The following is a 15,286-nucleotide window of genomic DNA, read 5'->3' on the forward strand; positions in this document are numbered from 1 at the left end:
CTGTGAGATCAGTAGGGTAGACTCCTATGACCCATACATCTCTCAGTTCTTTCAGCTGGAAAGTGGATGCTCTGAAGTCCCGAAGCTGTTTGGGTCCCAAAACTCTAAACGTCTGATCTAGAAACTGCAGTTTCACAGCTTGCTGGAATATCCTCTCAGGACACTATATCCTGTGATATGGTATTGTTTCAGAGACCGGATGGAGTTCGGAGTCACAGAGTGTCAGAGTCAGAAACTACCAGTTGAGGGACCTCATTTAAAAAATGAACCCGAGGCCACACAGCTAACAAAGAGATGGGACTGGAACTGACAGTGCTGGCTGAGCCACTATTCCAAGTTGAGCGGTCAGTGAGCACCATTTGCAAAGAACCTACTGAATGTTTTGCTTCTGAGCACTGGAGAGAGCCTGGGTGGCCGAGGGCTCTCTTGCCCCAGGAACACCTTAAGGTGCTCATTCCCAGCAGAGCACCACTCCTAGGTGGCCTTACTCTCCCTCTCCCTGGTAGATACAAAGCTGGGCCTTACCGGAGAATACGTTAGGATGCAGTGAGGAATAAAAGAAATCTGGGAAAAGTGAGTAAGGAGAAGAAAACAGTGGAAGAGTGTTTGGGGGAATGAAAGCATGTGACCAAGTTTTCCCTTTGTCTTAAGGGCCTTCTCACAAAAATCGAACCCAAGTGGGATTTTCCAGTAGGTGAGGCAACACCGCCATCTGGTGGCCATCGAGGGCACATGCTTTAGAAAGGAATTGAAACGCTGAGCTAATCAACCCAGTGATACCCTCCTGCTGTTTCAAACCCCAACCCTCCAGGTTGAGGCTGGCATTTGGCGCAGCGAGGCCCGGCAGGAAGCTGCACCGCCTGTGAACTCCAGGCCAAGCAGGTATCCTTCGCTCGGCATTAGCTGACAGGGTCTAGATTTGGGCTGACCTGCAACATGGAAGCCATTCCTTCTGATCCACATGAAGGCAGGTGGGGTCCTTCGAGCTATAGGACTTCACAGAAGAGAAGGCCTTTTAAGGCCTTCAAGGTTGTGGAGAAGCCTCACAGCCAGCCTTGTTTATAGTCAGCAGTCACCTGCCATTCCAGGTGCAGAGACGGGACTCTGGAGGTGGGGCCTCTTAGTTACTACCTCTAAAGGGAGTGTCACCCTTCCCAAACTAACCCAGTCATCTGCCTCTGTAAGAGCTTCTCACTCAAAAACAAAAATAAGCCAACGTCTGCTGCTGAGAGGAGTCAGATGAATAAAGAGGGAGTTGTTTTTAAGAAAGGGCTAAGTAATCAATGAGGCTATCATCTTATTGATCAAGGTCCAGCCATTTGCCAAGGTATATACACATTTTATTTAAAAAAGTTTACAGTTTTCATTATACACAACTATTAAGAGGTTATAGTCAGAGGAGGCATTTGTCCTGTTGACAGAAGTGCCCACTAGATCATCACAATGCAAGGAAAATGGTGGAAGGGAGGAGATAGGGCAAGGAAAAAATAAGCGATAAAAAGCTTAGATTTCAATTAAGGGCTGGTAAGTCCCTTTTCTCTTCAAGTATCACACAATATGTACCAAATACAATCAGTAAATAATGGCCATTTCTTCCCAAGCCCACAGCCAAGACGAGTATTTGCTGAAGTGAAAGTCCTGGCCCTTCCTCAGGTGGGTGGAGACCCTGCCTGCCCAACAACGGTGAGCTCCCCCTTCCCCCAGGGGCCTCCACCCCAATCGTGGATGGAACTGCCAAGGTGGTCAGTGGCCAGAGAAAATATGAACATGGATTCAGAAGTCCAAAGAAAACGCAGGTCTTTGCGCTCCATCAGAAATGATTTGATTTTAGTCAAGAAGGCCGTGAACCCGGTTACGAAGTTGGTAAAAGGAAATGGAACTCTAACTCTTGTTAATGGCTTTCACTTTTTCTGATTGAGTCCCTAGAACGTAGAAGGGCCATTTAAAATCAAACACCAGTTCCCAGAAACGGTGTCTAGAAACTTCACCCATGAAGGCTAGCAGAGGATCTTTCAGGATTCTCAGCCATAACAGGAGGCCTAATGAAAAGCAAGTGTCAGGCCAAGGCCAACGAGGGCTTCAGGGAGCATTTTGAGGAGAAAAAAATTCCTTCGAGGGGAGACCCTCCTCAGGAGCTTAGATCAGCCAGTTGGCAACAAGAACAGCTTCTGAAGTGGAAGAACAGCGTTAGGTACTGGAGAGACATATGGCAACTTCTGAGAACTACCTTACTAGTATAAAATGCTGGTTGAAACTGCACAGTCACCTCAAGGAGGGCGACAAGATCGAAGACAAAAGAGCAAAATGCCAGCGTCTCGCTTGGCTACCACAAAATACAACCCCCAGGCCCCGGTGCTGGGGCTGCCGGAGGGCAGCGGGCTCCAGGCTCCGGGCTGCGGCTGCCTTGCTTCTCAAGTTTTGGCGAGAGCTTGAGCTCAGGGTCATTTCAACAGGGGGCAAAGGATGGCTTGCGCTGGTCAACCACAAAAACTTCAAAAACGATGGTACACTAAGAAAGGGAGGGAAACTGCCAGAAGCAACTCTGGGACCTGCTACCACCACCTTTAAAAGCAATAATGTTCAGCCCTTCTGAGGGGCTCTGGATGCTTTTCTGAGTGTTATGACAGGAAATCTGGAAAAGCTTTTGGTGCTGTCACACCCCCGCTTCTAGCCTTACTGTATCATCGATCACTGGGGGACCAGAGTCCTCTGATTCATTGCCAGGCTTTCTTCCAGCTCCCTCTGTACCTAGAAGCATGGTCTCCTTCTCCTACCTACCTCTCCCAGGTACAGGAAGGGACAAAAAGCATAAAAAGGGATTCTGTTCAACTCATCAAAAACCAATTTCTCAGAGGAGAGGAAAAGCCCCACACACAGCCAAAAGCATGCATGGGACCAAGGTTAGTGCCCAGAAAGGACAGATTTGCACAGAATGAGAGGGTACAGAGTGATCTGGGTAGCAATTCCAGGAGCTTCCTGTGCTAATACGGAAGCCTCATTACACCTTCATCAGGCAGACTTGGACAGACACACACGCACACATGCTGCAGCCATACTCAGATCTGCTTCTTAACCCCTGTGACCTCCCCCGACACATCTTCATTTGGAAATTCCGCACCACCAGACTCCCAGTGCCAGGACGTTCACTCCGCGGTGAGCAGATGTCTTTTTTGAGAAAAAGGTATTCAGTTGGGGAGCAGAGCCATGGCTCACGTACATTCCCCAAAACTTGGCTCTACTTGTTTTGTTGGTTTTGTCAAGATAAGCAATTATTATTTGGACATTATTTTTTTTTGAAAGGTAATTAGAACACTATTGTTTATATAATATTGAAAAAATACAATTTTTTATTGTTTGAACTCAAACCACCACCCAGCACTTTAAAGCCTACCCTAAGTCGCACCTACAATTTAAACGGTTATAGCACAAGCAACTGCTACTTCGGCAGGTAAGCAGGTTAGACAAGGCCAGCAGAGACCCTCCCTCCCCCAAAGTAATGAGAAGACAACGCACTAGAAAAGTTAAAGCACACCATTCCATGTTAAATAGTTAACACTACCCCTCCAACAAGCCACAAATGCTAGATAGATAACTCAGTACAGTTAACTAACCACAGCCCTACTAACTGCACTTTATTTTTTTTTTTTAAAGAAAACCTTTTGCTTCATGCCCGTAATTAACATAAAATAAGTAAATTCTTTGTCTCTTATTTAGGAAAATAATCATGCTAAAAGCAAGTTGTACTATATATAGATTTTCAAAGAAAAGATTGATTGTGCTTTTTGAATAAAAAAAGATAGGATATCTTCCAACCTCATTGACTCCAATCTTGTGGAATAGATAGCACTTCTAAACTAAAAACACACATCAGAAAGAAAAATTCAATTATCCTAGTGGGACGCTCAAAAATTGTCTTTTAGAAGGTTTCAGAATTGGCTAATTCTGCTATTGTCCTATTGGTTGTGGCAAAAAAGGGATACAGACTTGCTGTCTAAGGTTCTCCAGATTCAGTAGGTAACACACTCATACCTGAAAAGAAACTCTGCCGGCAACCTGGACATATGGTGAGCTGAATAAACGTTTGATTAGCAGGCATTTTAAACTGTCTGATTTCCTCTTAACACATACAGGAGAGAATATGTTCTTCCTTCAAAACCTGTTCTACTGCATCGTATTTCTGAACTCTTTCCTCCTATTCAGTCACGCTCTGAAGAAAGTGGTTTGTTTTTCCCATGTAGTCACTTTGGGCACAAGGACCTTTATTTGTTCCAATTATTACTCATTTTAAATTTAGAATGTGTGTTGGGTCTGAAATACCCATTTCCCACTCCCACAAGCAGATGATGACCGGGCTGCTGCCTGCCAAGAGCAGCAGAAGGGAAAACAAAACCAAAAACATGAATGAGAGTACCCGGGCCACCAGACGGGTCTTCTTGCCGGGTCTAATGGTCCACCGAGCGGCTGTCCAAGGAGGCCATCTCTTGGGAGGTGAAGATTAAATTTGCAACCTGTCTAAGCACAATTCACACACACACACACACCATTAAAAACAAAACAAAACAAAAAACTGGAAAGGAAAGGAAGTGGGGGGAGCTCTAACCCGAACAAAAACACCCACAACCACCCTCAAATTTAAAGCTCTTAGTCCAGGGCAGCAGTCTCAAAGTGGCCAACAGGGCGAGGGTGTGACTCTGCACGTGCTGGATGAGACGAGCACCTCCCCAGTCACTTCACTCCTCCTGTCCTGTCCCCTCAAAAAGGTATGGATTACAAGCTCTAGCCCAAGAAAAAGAATCAGGTTCAGAAAACACTTCCAAAAGGTTCTTCAAAGCAAAACACTTGTGGCTGCAGGGCCTGGTTGTGAGACAGGCAGGAATCTACATATAAAAATGTACTTAAAATCCAGAGTCAAAAATTGTTTTACGTTTCAATACTCCAATTAGCTCCCTGCTTGATGCTGTTACTCCAGACACGGGGCCACCTGGGATTCACAGGGAGGAGCAGCTCGGGCTCTGAGGTGGCTGGCTCTCCACGCTCCCACAGCAGGCCTGGTCCTCCCCCAGCTCCTCCCATCCATTCTGAAAAAGCACTATTCTAGCTTCACATCCAAGAGCTGGTTGGTTTGGTTTGTTTCTTTGGAACCATCAATAAAAGAAGCAACTTTTTTCCTGTTATTTTTACTCATGTCTATCTATCAGAGCGGCTATTTCTTTTGACAGTTCAGTAGCACACAGGCTGACTTGGCCAAATGGACTTATGAATGCATGCATTCCGACCGCATATTGCTACCAAAATGGAATGTGGGAATATGCTATGCACCTCAGGTTGAGAAATGACCAAGAAATCAAGATCTAAAGGGTGATATATAATATATATATATCAATGCTATTATTCATAAAAACCTTGTTTAGTAATAAAAAAAATTGCTTTGTTTAAATATGAATATTATAGTCTGCTTCTCATGGTTAGGAAATAATAGTCTTTCTGAAAAGCAGGTGCTTTTTCTACTACAACTCCATATCCTGGGCCTCATCTTCCGAAAAGTCAGACATAGAACTCTCCGACGAGCTGTCACCGGTGCCCTCTTCCTGCTCTTTCAGTGCCTCCTCCGTTGCGTATTTCTGGATGTACTCTGCACAGGGGGCAGGGATAAAAAAAAAAACCACAGAGGCTGTGAGCAGGCAAGCATGGGCTTCAGTGACCCCCAAAGCCGGCAAAGGCCCAGGGAAGCTCGAGCCTTCCTTACCCGCCGGGGTGTGGTCACAGAAGCTAAGGGGAAAACCCCACGGAAGACGTCTCTGGAGTTCATGCATTTTGCCCCCTTAGTAAGAGGCAAAGCAGAACATCTGATCTGCAGGGGTGCAGATACATATTGCACCTCTAGCCCAGAACTCCCTTGGGCCATCACCTCCCAGGTGGATGTGTACGAGGCAGCCGGCCACCCTGGGCCTTGGCTTTGAGACATGGGGAAGCCGGCAGGCGTCCAGGACAGTGACTGGTGTGAACCGGCCTCCAGTTCAGCCGCCAAGCCACCCTCACTCTTGCCTTGGTGGCTCATCCATATGGCCACACTCCTCCAAACTCACAGGACTGGGTAGTGTGAACCCTGTACTTTCTTCTTATCTCTATGTTAATAAAACTATTCACCCTCCCAGGTAGAACAGGACTAGTTATGATTCCATAGTAATTTATAAGGAAATCCCCCATCATTTTCAGACTTGCAGTTATGTAATTACAGTCAACCCAGATCTATTATTTTAGGAATAGATTTTAGTCTAAACAGATCCTGCCTGTCAGGTTTTTGAAGCAGCTGGTGAAAACAGTCTCTCAATCTGCTCAGGAATGAACTGCTATCTGGAGACACAGTGAGCCTGAGTCACTTTACCATCTATTATTTACCTGAAGATTTATGCAGCTACAGCCTAGGCTGAATCTGCTGGCTGGAAGAAAATTTTAAGAACTGCTCAACAAACAAACTTATTCTTAAAACTCTAAGCGCATACTGTTTTTCAGTAAATAGCCAAGAGACAAGACAGAAACCTATTCAGAGTGCCAGCAGGAGAGAAACACATCCTCACGTCCTTATGCTTTGTTTCTCCTCCTATGGAGTCACAGGGACTGAGTCTGAGAGTAAGAGGAGGAAAATGACCAAATGAGCCTGCCAAATTGGAATAATATAACACAGGGGCCTAGCGAAGAATATTTTTGATATACTTAAAGGGTTGTTTATTTATTTAAAAAGATTTTATTTGAGAGGAGCACAAATGGAGGAGAGGGGCAGAGGGAGAAGCAGACTCTCCACTGAGCAGGGAGCTCGATGCAGAGCTCGATGCAGGGCTTGATCCCAGGACCCTGGGATCATGACCCGAGCTGAAGGCAGATGCTCAACTGACTCAGCTACCCAGGCATCCCTAAAGGGTTTGTTTTTTTTTTTTTTAAGTCTTTTGGGCATTCTTAGGCCCAGCTTTTCTTTCTTTCTTTCTTTTTTTAAGATTTTATTTATTTGACAGAGAGATAGAGACAGCGAGAGAGGGAACACAAGCAGGGGGAGTAGGAGAGGGAGAAGCAGGCTTCCCACTGAGCAGGGAGCCCGATGCGGGGCTCAATCCCAGGATCCTGGGATCATGACCTGAGCTGAAGGCAGACGCTTAATGACTGAGCCACCCAGGCGCCCCCCCCCCCCAAACGGTTGTTTTAAAAGGGGGGAAAAAAAAAAGGGAACAAAGAGAAAGAATATGTGACAGAGACTACATGTGGCCGAATCTGGCCCTTTACAGAAAAAGTTTACAGACTTCTGACTTAGAACCCTACAAATTCATTATAATGAAGTTTTAGGCGGAGATGAGACTCCAAAAGCTCCTGATTAGTTAAGAACTTAACCTGAATTTACCTTTTGGAGAGAAATGTTTATTACAGTCCCAGAAATGCTATTTTTACCCTCTAATGGGTCAGCTACTTCGCTGCATTTGTAGAAAGAAGTTGCTGCACTTTGACATTTCTCTCTGACACTGTAAGGTGATACTATTAGTCCTCTTTAGTATATTCGAGGAAATAGTTTTAACTGCTTAGCTTACTAGGACAAGACCTTTCAGGAGACAGAAAAATGAAGAACAAGGTCATTTATGAGCAGGAGACAGATGCAGATAAAGGCAGTTAGCTGCCAAGTGCCATCGGAGGGAAGCATGGAGGAAGGGCCTCTGGCTTCTGAGAGCCAGGAAGGCAGGCACATCTGCGCTGACCCTTGAAGGATTCTCAGCTGCAGCATAGGACATGCCATTCCAGGCGAAAGGCACAGCCTCACCAAAAGCACACAGGAGGGGGTGCCTGGGTGGCTCAGTCAGTCAAGCAGCTGCCTTTGGCTCAGGTCATGATCCCAGGGTCCTGGGATCAAGCCCCACATCGGGCTCCCTGCTCAGGGGGAGTCTGCTTCTCCCTCTCCCTCTGCCAGCCACTCTCCCTGCTTTGTTCTCTCAAATAAATAAAAAAATCTTAAAAAAAAAATGCACAGGTGAGAAGGACGTGGCCAGTATGTCAAAACACAAGGCCGAGAACTACATTTGTATCTGAAGCAAATAAAGCAAAAAACGTACAGGTCTTGCCGTAGTTGGACAATGAGTATACGGTTAAGTTATTCTCTAGGTTGAAACTTTCCCTAAGGAAGGGAATACGGTTGGGTATCTGAAACTCGTCCAATGTGATGGTCACATATTGCTACATCTAGGAGTAAAGGCAAGGATGGAGCTCACACAGAGCGAGAGAAAGCCACGAACGGCAGGTACGATGCCGCCCCATCGAAGGTTTTTTAAGCAAGGAAGTGTTGTATCTTTAGACAGCTCACTGGTGCCCATCCCACAGGCAGCTCCTATCTACATGATAAAAAAACATCAAAGAAATGGGAATGCTGACGAAAATCCATGGTAAGAAAGGTTACATACGCTGTCCTGTGAGGCTAGCCACAGAAATGTCTGGTAGCAGCTTGGGAGAGAGGTTTTTGGAAATCGCCTGCCTGGAGGGAATTACCTAAAGCAGTGAGGGGTGTATCAGCTCCCCAAGTGGTGAGGGCGGGTGAGGGAGGGCTGAATGACTGAGACTCTTGAGAGAATGACCACGTTTGGGAATGGAATGAGAAAGGTTTTCAGGAAGGGAAGGGGCAAAATACGAGAGCCGCAGAGAAGTCAGGAAAATGGGTCTTGAGCAGGGTGCACACGATTAGGAAGAAATGGGGTAACAGATTATCAGTAGAAGAGGGAAAACAAACTAGCAGGGGTTTAGGGCAAGGAAGTGAGAAGTCTGAAAATGACAGGAAATCAAGAGCAGGACAAAGAGGTCCTCAGGAGCAGACAGAGGCTTCTGAAAGGAGGAAGCCTCCGACAGGCTGGGTGCAGGGGAGAACCCAGTGCTGGGAGGCGGGGGGAGCTGGGGGCCAGGGGAGCGCATCTAAACCATCAGGATAGTTCTTACAGCCCTGATTTTCACACTGCTCAGGAAGACAAAATGATAGCCAACATTGACATTTCAGAAAGCTCAATTCCCTAAGCTAGAGCTTGCCATTCTAAAATAAAAATGTAGATTGGATTCCTTTTGTAACTGGTACTATAGCAGATATGTTCTAAAACAGGAATAGTGTTAAATTGCTGAGGCATAATGAATCTAAGAACTACAGAAATATGCTCCACACTGAGAGATCTGTGGGCTGCAGACACTGTTAAGTGATTCCTGTGTCACAATTTTAATACAGTCTCATAACAGAATTTTATCTGGTTGAAATGGACTGTATTTTTCCCCCTTGAAATACATGTTTGGCTATACAGATATTCTGCTACATAAGTTAGATTAATTTGCAAAAACACCTGAGACCTAAGTAAATTAATTGGAGTAGATTTATTTCTATTTTATCTCAACAAAAGTACCAAACAGTACCCTACAGAGATCAGAGAAGAATGAGAAAACCAAAGGAAAGCCTCAGATGCGCCTGTCTCATACTTGGACAGTTAAAAGAGTGAAGACCTATATATTCCAGGCTCCCGTAAACTATTTCTACTGCCACCTCTTGCAGATGGACCTCAGAAGATGAGGCATAAGTTGACAATCTGAACTGCTACACAGACGGGCAAGTCATGCTAACAATTAGGTAAATATGGATGCCTGCCATTTGGTAAGGAGAGTAGGCCTACTTTCATGACTTTGAATTCCTTTACTTTCTGGTGGAATTTTATCTAGACTTTTCACTACAAAGGTTCTCAAGCACACAGAGAGGTAAAAATGAACACCAGTAAACCGGTGTGAAGTTATAGATGTTCTTTTGAAACCACAAGTTCATGTTAATGAACTTCGTGTCCCATTAGCAGGTCAACGGTTTCAGAGTGAGAAAGGAGGATTCTAAATCGTAAAGGATGAGAAAACTAGCTCTCCTACCACAAGCACACTTCTACCTAGTACAGCACATTTCAAGTTTTACTAGAAAACTGGGCCCTGGGGCCAGATATCTGCAGCAGACAAGAAATGCGCCCAGATGTTAACTTTCCAAAGTAAATCAGTATGGGGCCAAGAAGTGAAGCCAGTTGGGTATTCTTAATTCAACAGGTAAAATGATACACTAGAAAAAGTATAAGAATTTGGCATTTCCCAACTTCCAAAGTTAACAGCTTTCCTGACGGGCCAGGATGATACCGTCTGTAAACAAATGGGAGATTAGGTCTTTCATTTAATACCTCACTCCCCAGCCCCAGTTTTCTAGTTTTACAAGACAAGAGGAAGCAAATGAAGGCTAAGGTTCTTTTGGAGAGGGATCCACGGGGATTTCTGGGAGGGTCACATCCACCACCACCTAACAGGTGCCCCCCACTTTCTCATCTTTCCTTTTGCTCTTTCTCACTCCTTCTCATCTTCCTTGCTGGGACCTTCAGCCTTCCCAAGGTGTCAATGACCCCGTGGAACTACAGGGGCTAGTGAGTTCTACTCCAGCCCACAGACAGCGGTCTGTTTTAAGGCCTGAGAAAAATTATTATTAACTAAGAAGGGCTTTTAATGATCAAAGCCCAATACACGTATTCTGTCTCTAGGTTAAACTATTTGCCTTCTTACCTTTAATTTTCTGCTTGTATTCTTCTGGTCGGTGGAGGTACATGGCCGCAGCATCACCATTGAGAGGATCTATGGGGTTGGGATAGGCCAACAACTGGGGCAGGAAGGACTCAAATATATTGGTAAGATCTGAAAAAACAAACAGAAATACGTCATGCATGGAAAAAAACAAGTTCACCTAAAATTCACTTGAATTCAGTAGTCAAAACTGCTTATCTTCCAAAATAATCAACCACATGAAGTTTTCCATAAAAGTGCTCCGTTACATATGATCTCGATTACATATTATTTTCAATACCAGTTTTAAAATTTAAAACTTAAAAAATAATATTTAAAACTTCATTTTACTTTGAAGAATCAGATAAAGGTATACCTGATATTGGCTTTCAAAGGCAATTGTCCCAATTCTAATTCATTCCATGTTCTAAACCAAGAATTCAGACATAGTACATACATTGTTGAATTAAAATGTGTGCCCCCAAACTCTACAGCACTCTACATTCTTATTAGTTATCTCTTAGTATTGCCTTTTTCTACAGCTTTGAAAATCCCCACTCTGAAAAGTATTCAAGCGCCAGATCTCAAGAAGAACACAGTTTTATACGCCTTGATGCTTAATTCAATTCTCATCACCTTGACTGCAGGTAAATATAACCAGTCTTTTAACTCTGGCTAATGAAGGTAGGAACCTACGTGGGCCACTTAAGATCACAGATAATCGTAAGATTTACTGAATTTATTAACAATCATTTTCATACACATTTATCAACTCCCTTCTTGCCAGAAGCAGCACAAGGTGCTGGGTATACAGAGATAACATTTACACACATAGCAAAGTCAATAAGAACTTTGCAGTCACGTAGTGTTTTATAGGAAACAGGCCTTGCAAACCTGTAAAATAAACTCCATGTTCCCATCACTTCAGAGATGGGATAACTTCCATTCTATTTGCTTCTCAGCAGTGAACTGTGCAATCTTAGTGCCTCCAGGCTCCTTACTTCAGTTACTCTATCATGTTTTATAGAAAAATTTGTTTCTGTAGGGAATGCTAAAGTATAGCAGCATTAAGAACTACTCTTTCATTTATTTTGCTCTTTTAATGTATTTTTTCCCTGTTACAGTGAGCACTCTTAGGCAGTATTATAAATGAATGTTTGGTCAAGCCACAGCATTTTAGATTAGTGGTTCTCAGCCAGGGGTGATTTGTTCCCCAGCAGACATCTTGTGATGTCTGGAGAAATTTTTGGTTGTCACACCTGGATGGGGGAGGGGGACAGGTGGATAGAGGCAGGGATGCTGCTGCTGAACATCCTACAATGCACAGGACAGCCCTTTGCAACAAGTAATTATCTGGGCCAAAATTCAACAGTGCTGAGGTTGAGAAATCCTGGTCTAGGTAAAAGGGGTTGACAAACTTTTTCATAAAGGGACAGAATAAATACTTTAGACCTTGTGGGCCCCGTGTGGACCCTGGCCTAACAACGCAACCCTTAGCTCCGCCACCTAGCACAGAAGCACTCCCAGATAATGGGTAAACAAATGGGTGTGGCTGTGTTCCAATCAAACTTTATATACAAAACCAGGCAAACAATGTTTGTCACCCTCTGCTTTGGAAAACCCAACGAGTAACCGTCAGCTCTTCCCTGTCAGAGTACGGCTTCCTTAATGGTTGGGGTGAGCAGCGGGAGAGTAAGCCAGAACTTTCTGCATGATGAAAGTGTTCTGTATCTGCACTGTCCAGGATGGTAGCTGCTGGCCACATGTGGCTATGGATGGATGCATGAGGGCTGGTGTGACTGAAGAACTGAAATATGTTTAATTCTAATTTACATTTAAATAAGGACACATGGCTAGATCTCGTATTGGACAGCTCAGGTCTAGCCAGTAATGTCACGGAGAATCACAGGACAGCTGGCTCAGTCCTGTTCCCACGCACCAGGTCCTGACGCAGAGGAGGTCTACCTTGAGCCCCAGGTAATGGAGACTTGGTGGTATTACATGGATAGGAGCCATTTCACCTTCATAAGGCTAACTTCCCAAAGAATCATGCTATATTAAGATTCCCATGTACCAGGAAATAAATGCAGAGATTCCTAATCAAAAAAGCGAAACAAAAATAATCTTCCAAGATAACCCCAATCACCTGCTGTAAGATTTTCACTGCTGTTTTACTTACAGTTTTTTTTTTTTTAAGATTTTATTCATTTATTTGACAGACAGCGAGAGAGGGAACACAAGCAGGGCGAGTGGGAGAGGGAGAAGCAGGCTTCCCGCCGAGCAGAGAGCCCGATGCGGGGCTCGATCCCAGGAAGGAAGCAACATATTCAACAAACCAGTAATTATTCATGGTAAAAACAACTTAAAACTACTCAAAGGCTAAAGAATAGTTAAAATACTTATACTCTAATGTTGGGGGATAAAGTCTACAAAATGGTATGTTCTCTAGAATTACAACTATGTACAGTACATGCACATAAGATGATCCATATTATCTCAAGGTAATATGCTTGTGATTTCTACTTTTCACACACCAAAGGACACTTCGCTTTTTTTTACCTTTAAAAATAGCATTTTCCTATGAATATGTCCTTTCTAGTTTCCCATGTTTGAAATATTTACATAAAACCTAAGTCTAAAAAATCAAGGTAAATAAATTCAGAAGAAAAAAAACAAGGATGTGGAAGTTTTACAAACTCAACCTGATCCGGGAGCAGAGAAGAGTTAACAAGAGTTAATTAACACTAATAATTACAGCAACAGGAATAGAGCAGTGACAGTGTACGCTTACAAAGCCCTCACTACAAGCCAGGCCCCTGTAAGCACTTTACATGTACACTCAGTTTCACTACAGCCAACGAGCTAGGTACCATTACCATCTCCATTTGGCATATGGGGGAAACTGAGGCACAGAGAGGTTAGGTAACTCGTCCAAGGAGCTGGGTTTCAATCCTGGGCTTATCCACCATGCTGCCTCTGTCAACAGATGAAATGAGCACTGTCTAAATTTTCATGAAGGCACAAGCTACCTACATCTTGGCATTGAAATTGCATTATCTTCAGAGATGGCCACCTCCCCCGCCCCCCAAAAGTCTTCCTTTCTCACAAGTTTAAGGCCAATAGAATGATCTCTAAGCAGAGAATGTTAAGGGATTTCTGTGGCTGAACTGTCTGATACTTCGCAGAGACTATGTGTTGCTTTCAAGTAGCTAAACCACAGAAAAGTAGCCCATGGCTGTTCACAGATACCCACACGTAGTGACCTGGAGTTCTCCTGTCATTTCAGCATTCCAGGTGCTACTCAAAAACATTAGCAGAGGAATATTCCTATCAAGCAACAAAAACCTTTAAAACACACACACACACACACACACACACACACACACACACACACACACACACCCCAAAGTATAGATTTTAGTCTCTTTAAGTAATGTGAATAAGTGCTTCAGGACCTGAGAAATATGGCAGATGAGATGTTTTATAAGCAGGTGTTTTCTGTATTCCAAAGAGGGATTTTTATACCCTTTCCCCACTACTTTTAAGTTTTTAAGCTGCCAATAAGTGGCTCTGTCTAGGTATTCGTTCCCAACAAGTAAAAGAACCCTCAATAATTTGTTCTACCTTCCTATGTCTCTCTTCTTGCATTAACACACTTCTGATCCATGTTATGCATGTGCTGAGTCACACCTGTAAAACAGAAGAGCAGAAAAGGAAAAGTACACAGCCCAGTTCTGGGCAAAGAAGGTAGCATTTGAAGACCAGGATGTCGTGGCTATGGCCATTTTATTTTATTTTTTATTTTTAGATTTTATTTATTTGAAAGAGAGACAGAGAATGAGCGGGGGGGTGGGGGAGGGAGAGGCAGACTCCCCGCCGAGCAGGGAGCCCAACGTAGGGCTTGATCCCAGGACCCTGAGATCATGACCTGAGCAGAAGGCAGATGCTTAACTAACTGAGCCAGCCAGGTGCCCCTGCTATGGCCATCTGTAAAGCGGTTAACTTACAGCCCTGAGAGTGGCTAACAGAGTGATTACTACTGAGAGGGTCCTCTCCAAGGAAACATCTCTCAAAAGTTGCAGATAAGGGGCGCCTGGGTGGCTCAGTCGTTAAACATCCACCTTCAGCTCGGGTCATGATCCCAGGATCCTGGGATCGAGCCCCGCATTGGGCTCCCTGCTCAGCGGAAAGCCTGCTTCTCCCTCTCCCACTCCCCCTGCTTGTGTTCCTGCTCTATCTGCTATCTGTCAAATAAATAAAATCTTAAAAAAAAATGCTTAAAAAAAAAAGTTGCAGATAAAAATCTTCTTTCAAGATAAATGTTGACAGAAGAAACTTAAACTGGGCACCTGGGTGGCTCACTCAGTTAAGCATCTGCCTTCGGCTCACGTCATGATCTCAGGGTCCTGGGATCAGAGCCCCATGTTGGGCTCCCCCCTCAGCGGGGAGTCTGATTCTCCCTCTTCCTGTGCCCCTTCCCCTACTCATGCTCCCACACTCTCTCTCTCTCTCAAATAAATAAATAAATAAAACAAAAAAGAAGAAGAAACCTAAACTGTAAACCGGAAGTGAAATAGATATTCGCCTTTGGAAAAATCCATTATGAAATGGCATAATTTCTCCTAGAATTATTAATAATAGTAATAAAATATCAACATCTCAGTTCAAAAGTCTTAAAAAATATTAATCTTCCACTTTTTGAAAG

At 44.0% G+C, this 15,286-nt stretch overlaps 1 protein-coding gene across 3 annotated transcripts in view; it reads right to left on the reverse strand.

Annotated features, from left to right (window-relative positions):
* Window positions 1–1,318: 1,318 nt before the first annotated feature.
* Window positions 1,319–15,286, reverse strand: part of UBE2H (ubiquitin conjugating enzyme E2 H) — a 108,228-nt gene continuing 94,260 nt past the window's right edge. For all 3 annotated transcript variants that reach the window (XM_027573206.2, XM_027573203.2, XM_027573204.2), the window contains 2 exons: window positions 10,585–10,713; window positions 1,319–5,632 (listed from right to left, as the gene is read on the reverse strand). In XM_027573206.2, coding sequence (XP_027429007.1) covers window positions 5,508–5,632; window positions 10,585–10,713 — 254 coding nt within the window. In that variant the 3' untranslated portion in view covers window positions 1,319–5,507. The remainder of the gene's footprint in view (window positions 5,633–10,584; window positions 10,714–15,286) is intronic.

Source organism: Zalophus californianus, chromosome 12, assembly GCF_009762305.2.
Source record: "Zalophus californianus isolate mZalCal1 chromosome 12, mZalCal1.pri.v2, whole genome shotgun sequence".
Taxonomy (NCBI): Eukaryota; Metazoa; Chordata; class Mammalia; order Carnivora; family Otariidae; genus Zalophus; species Zalophus californianus.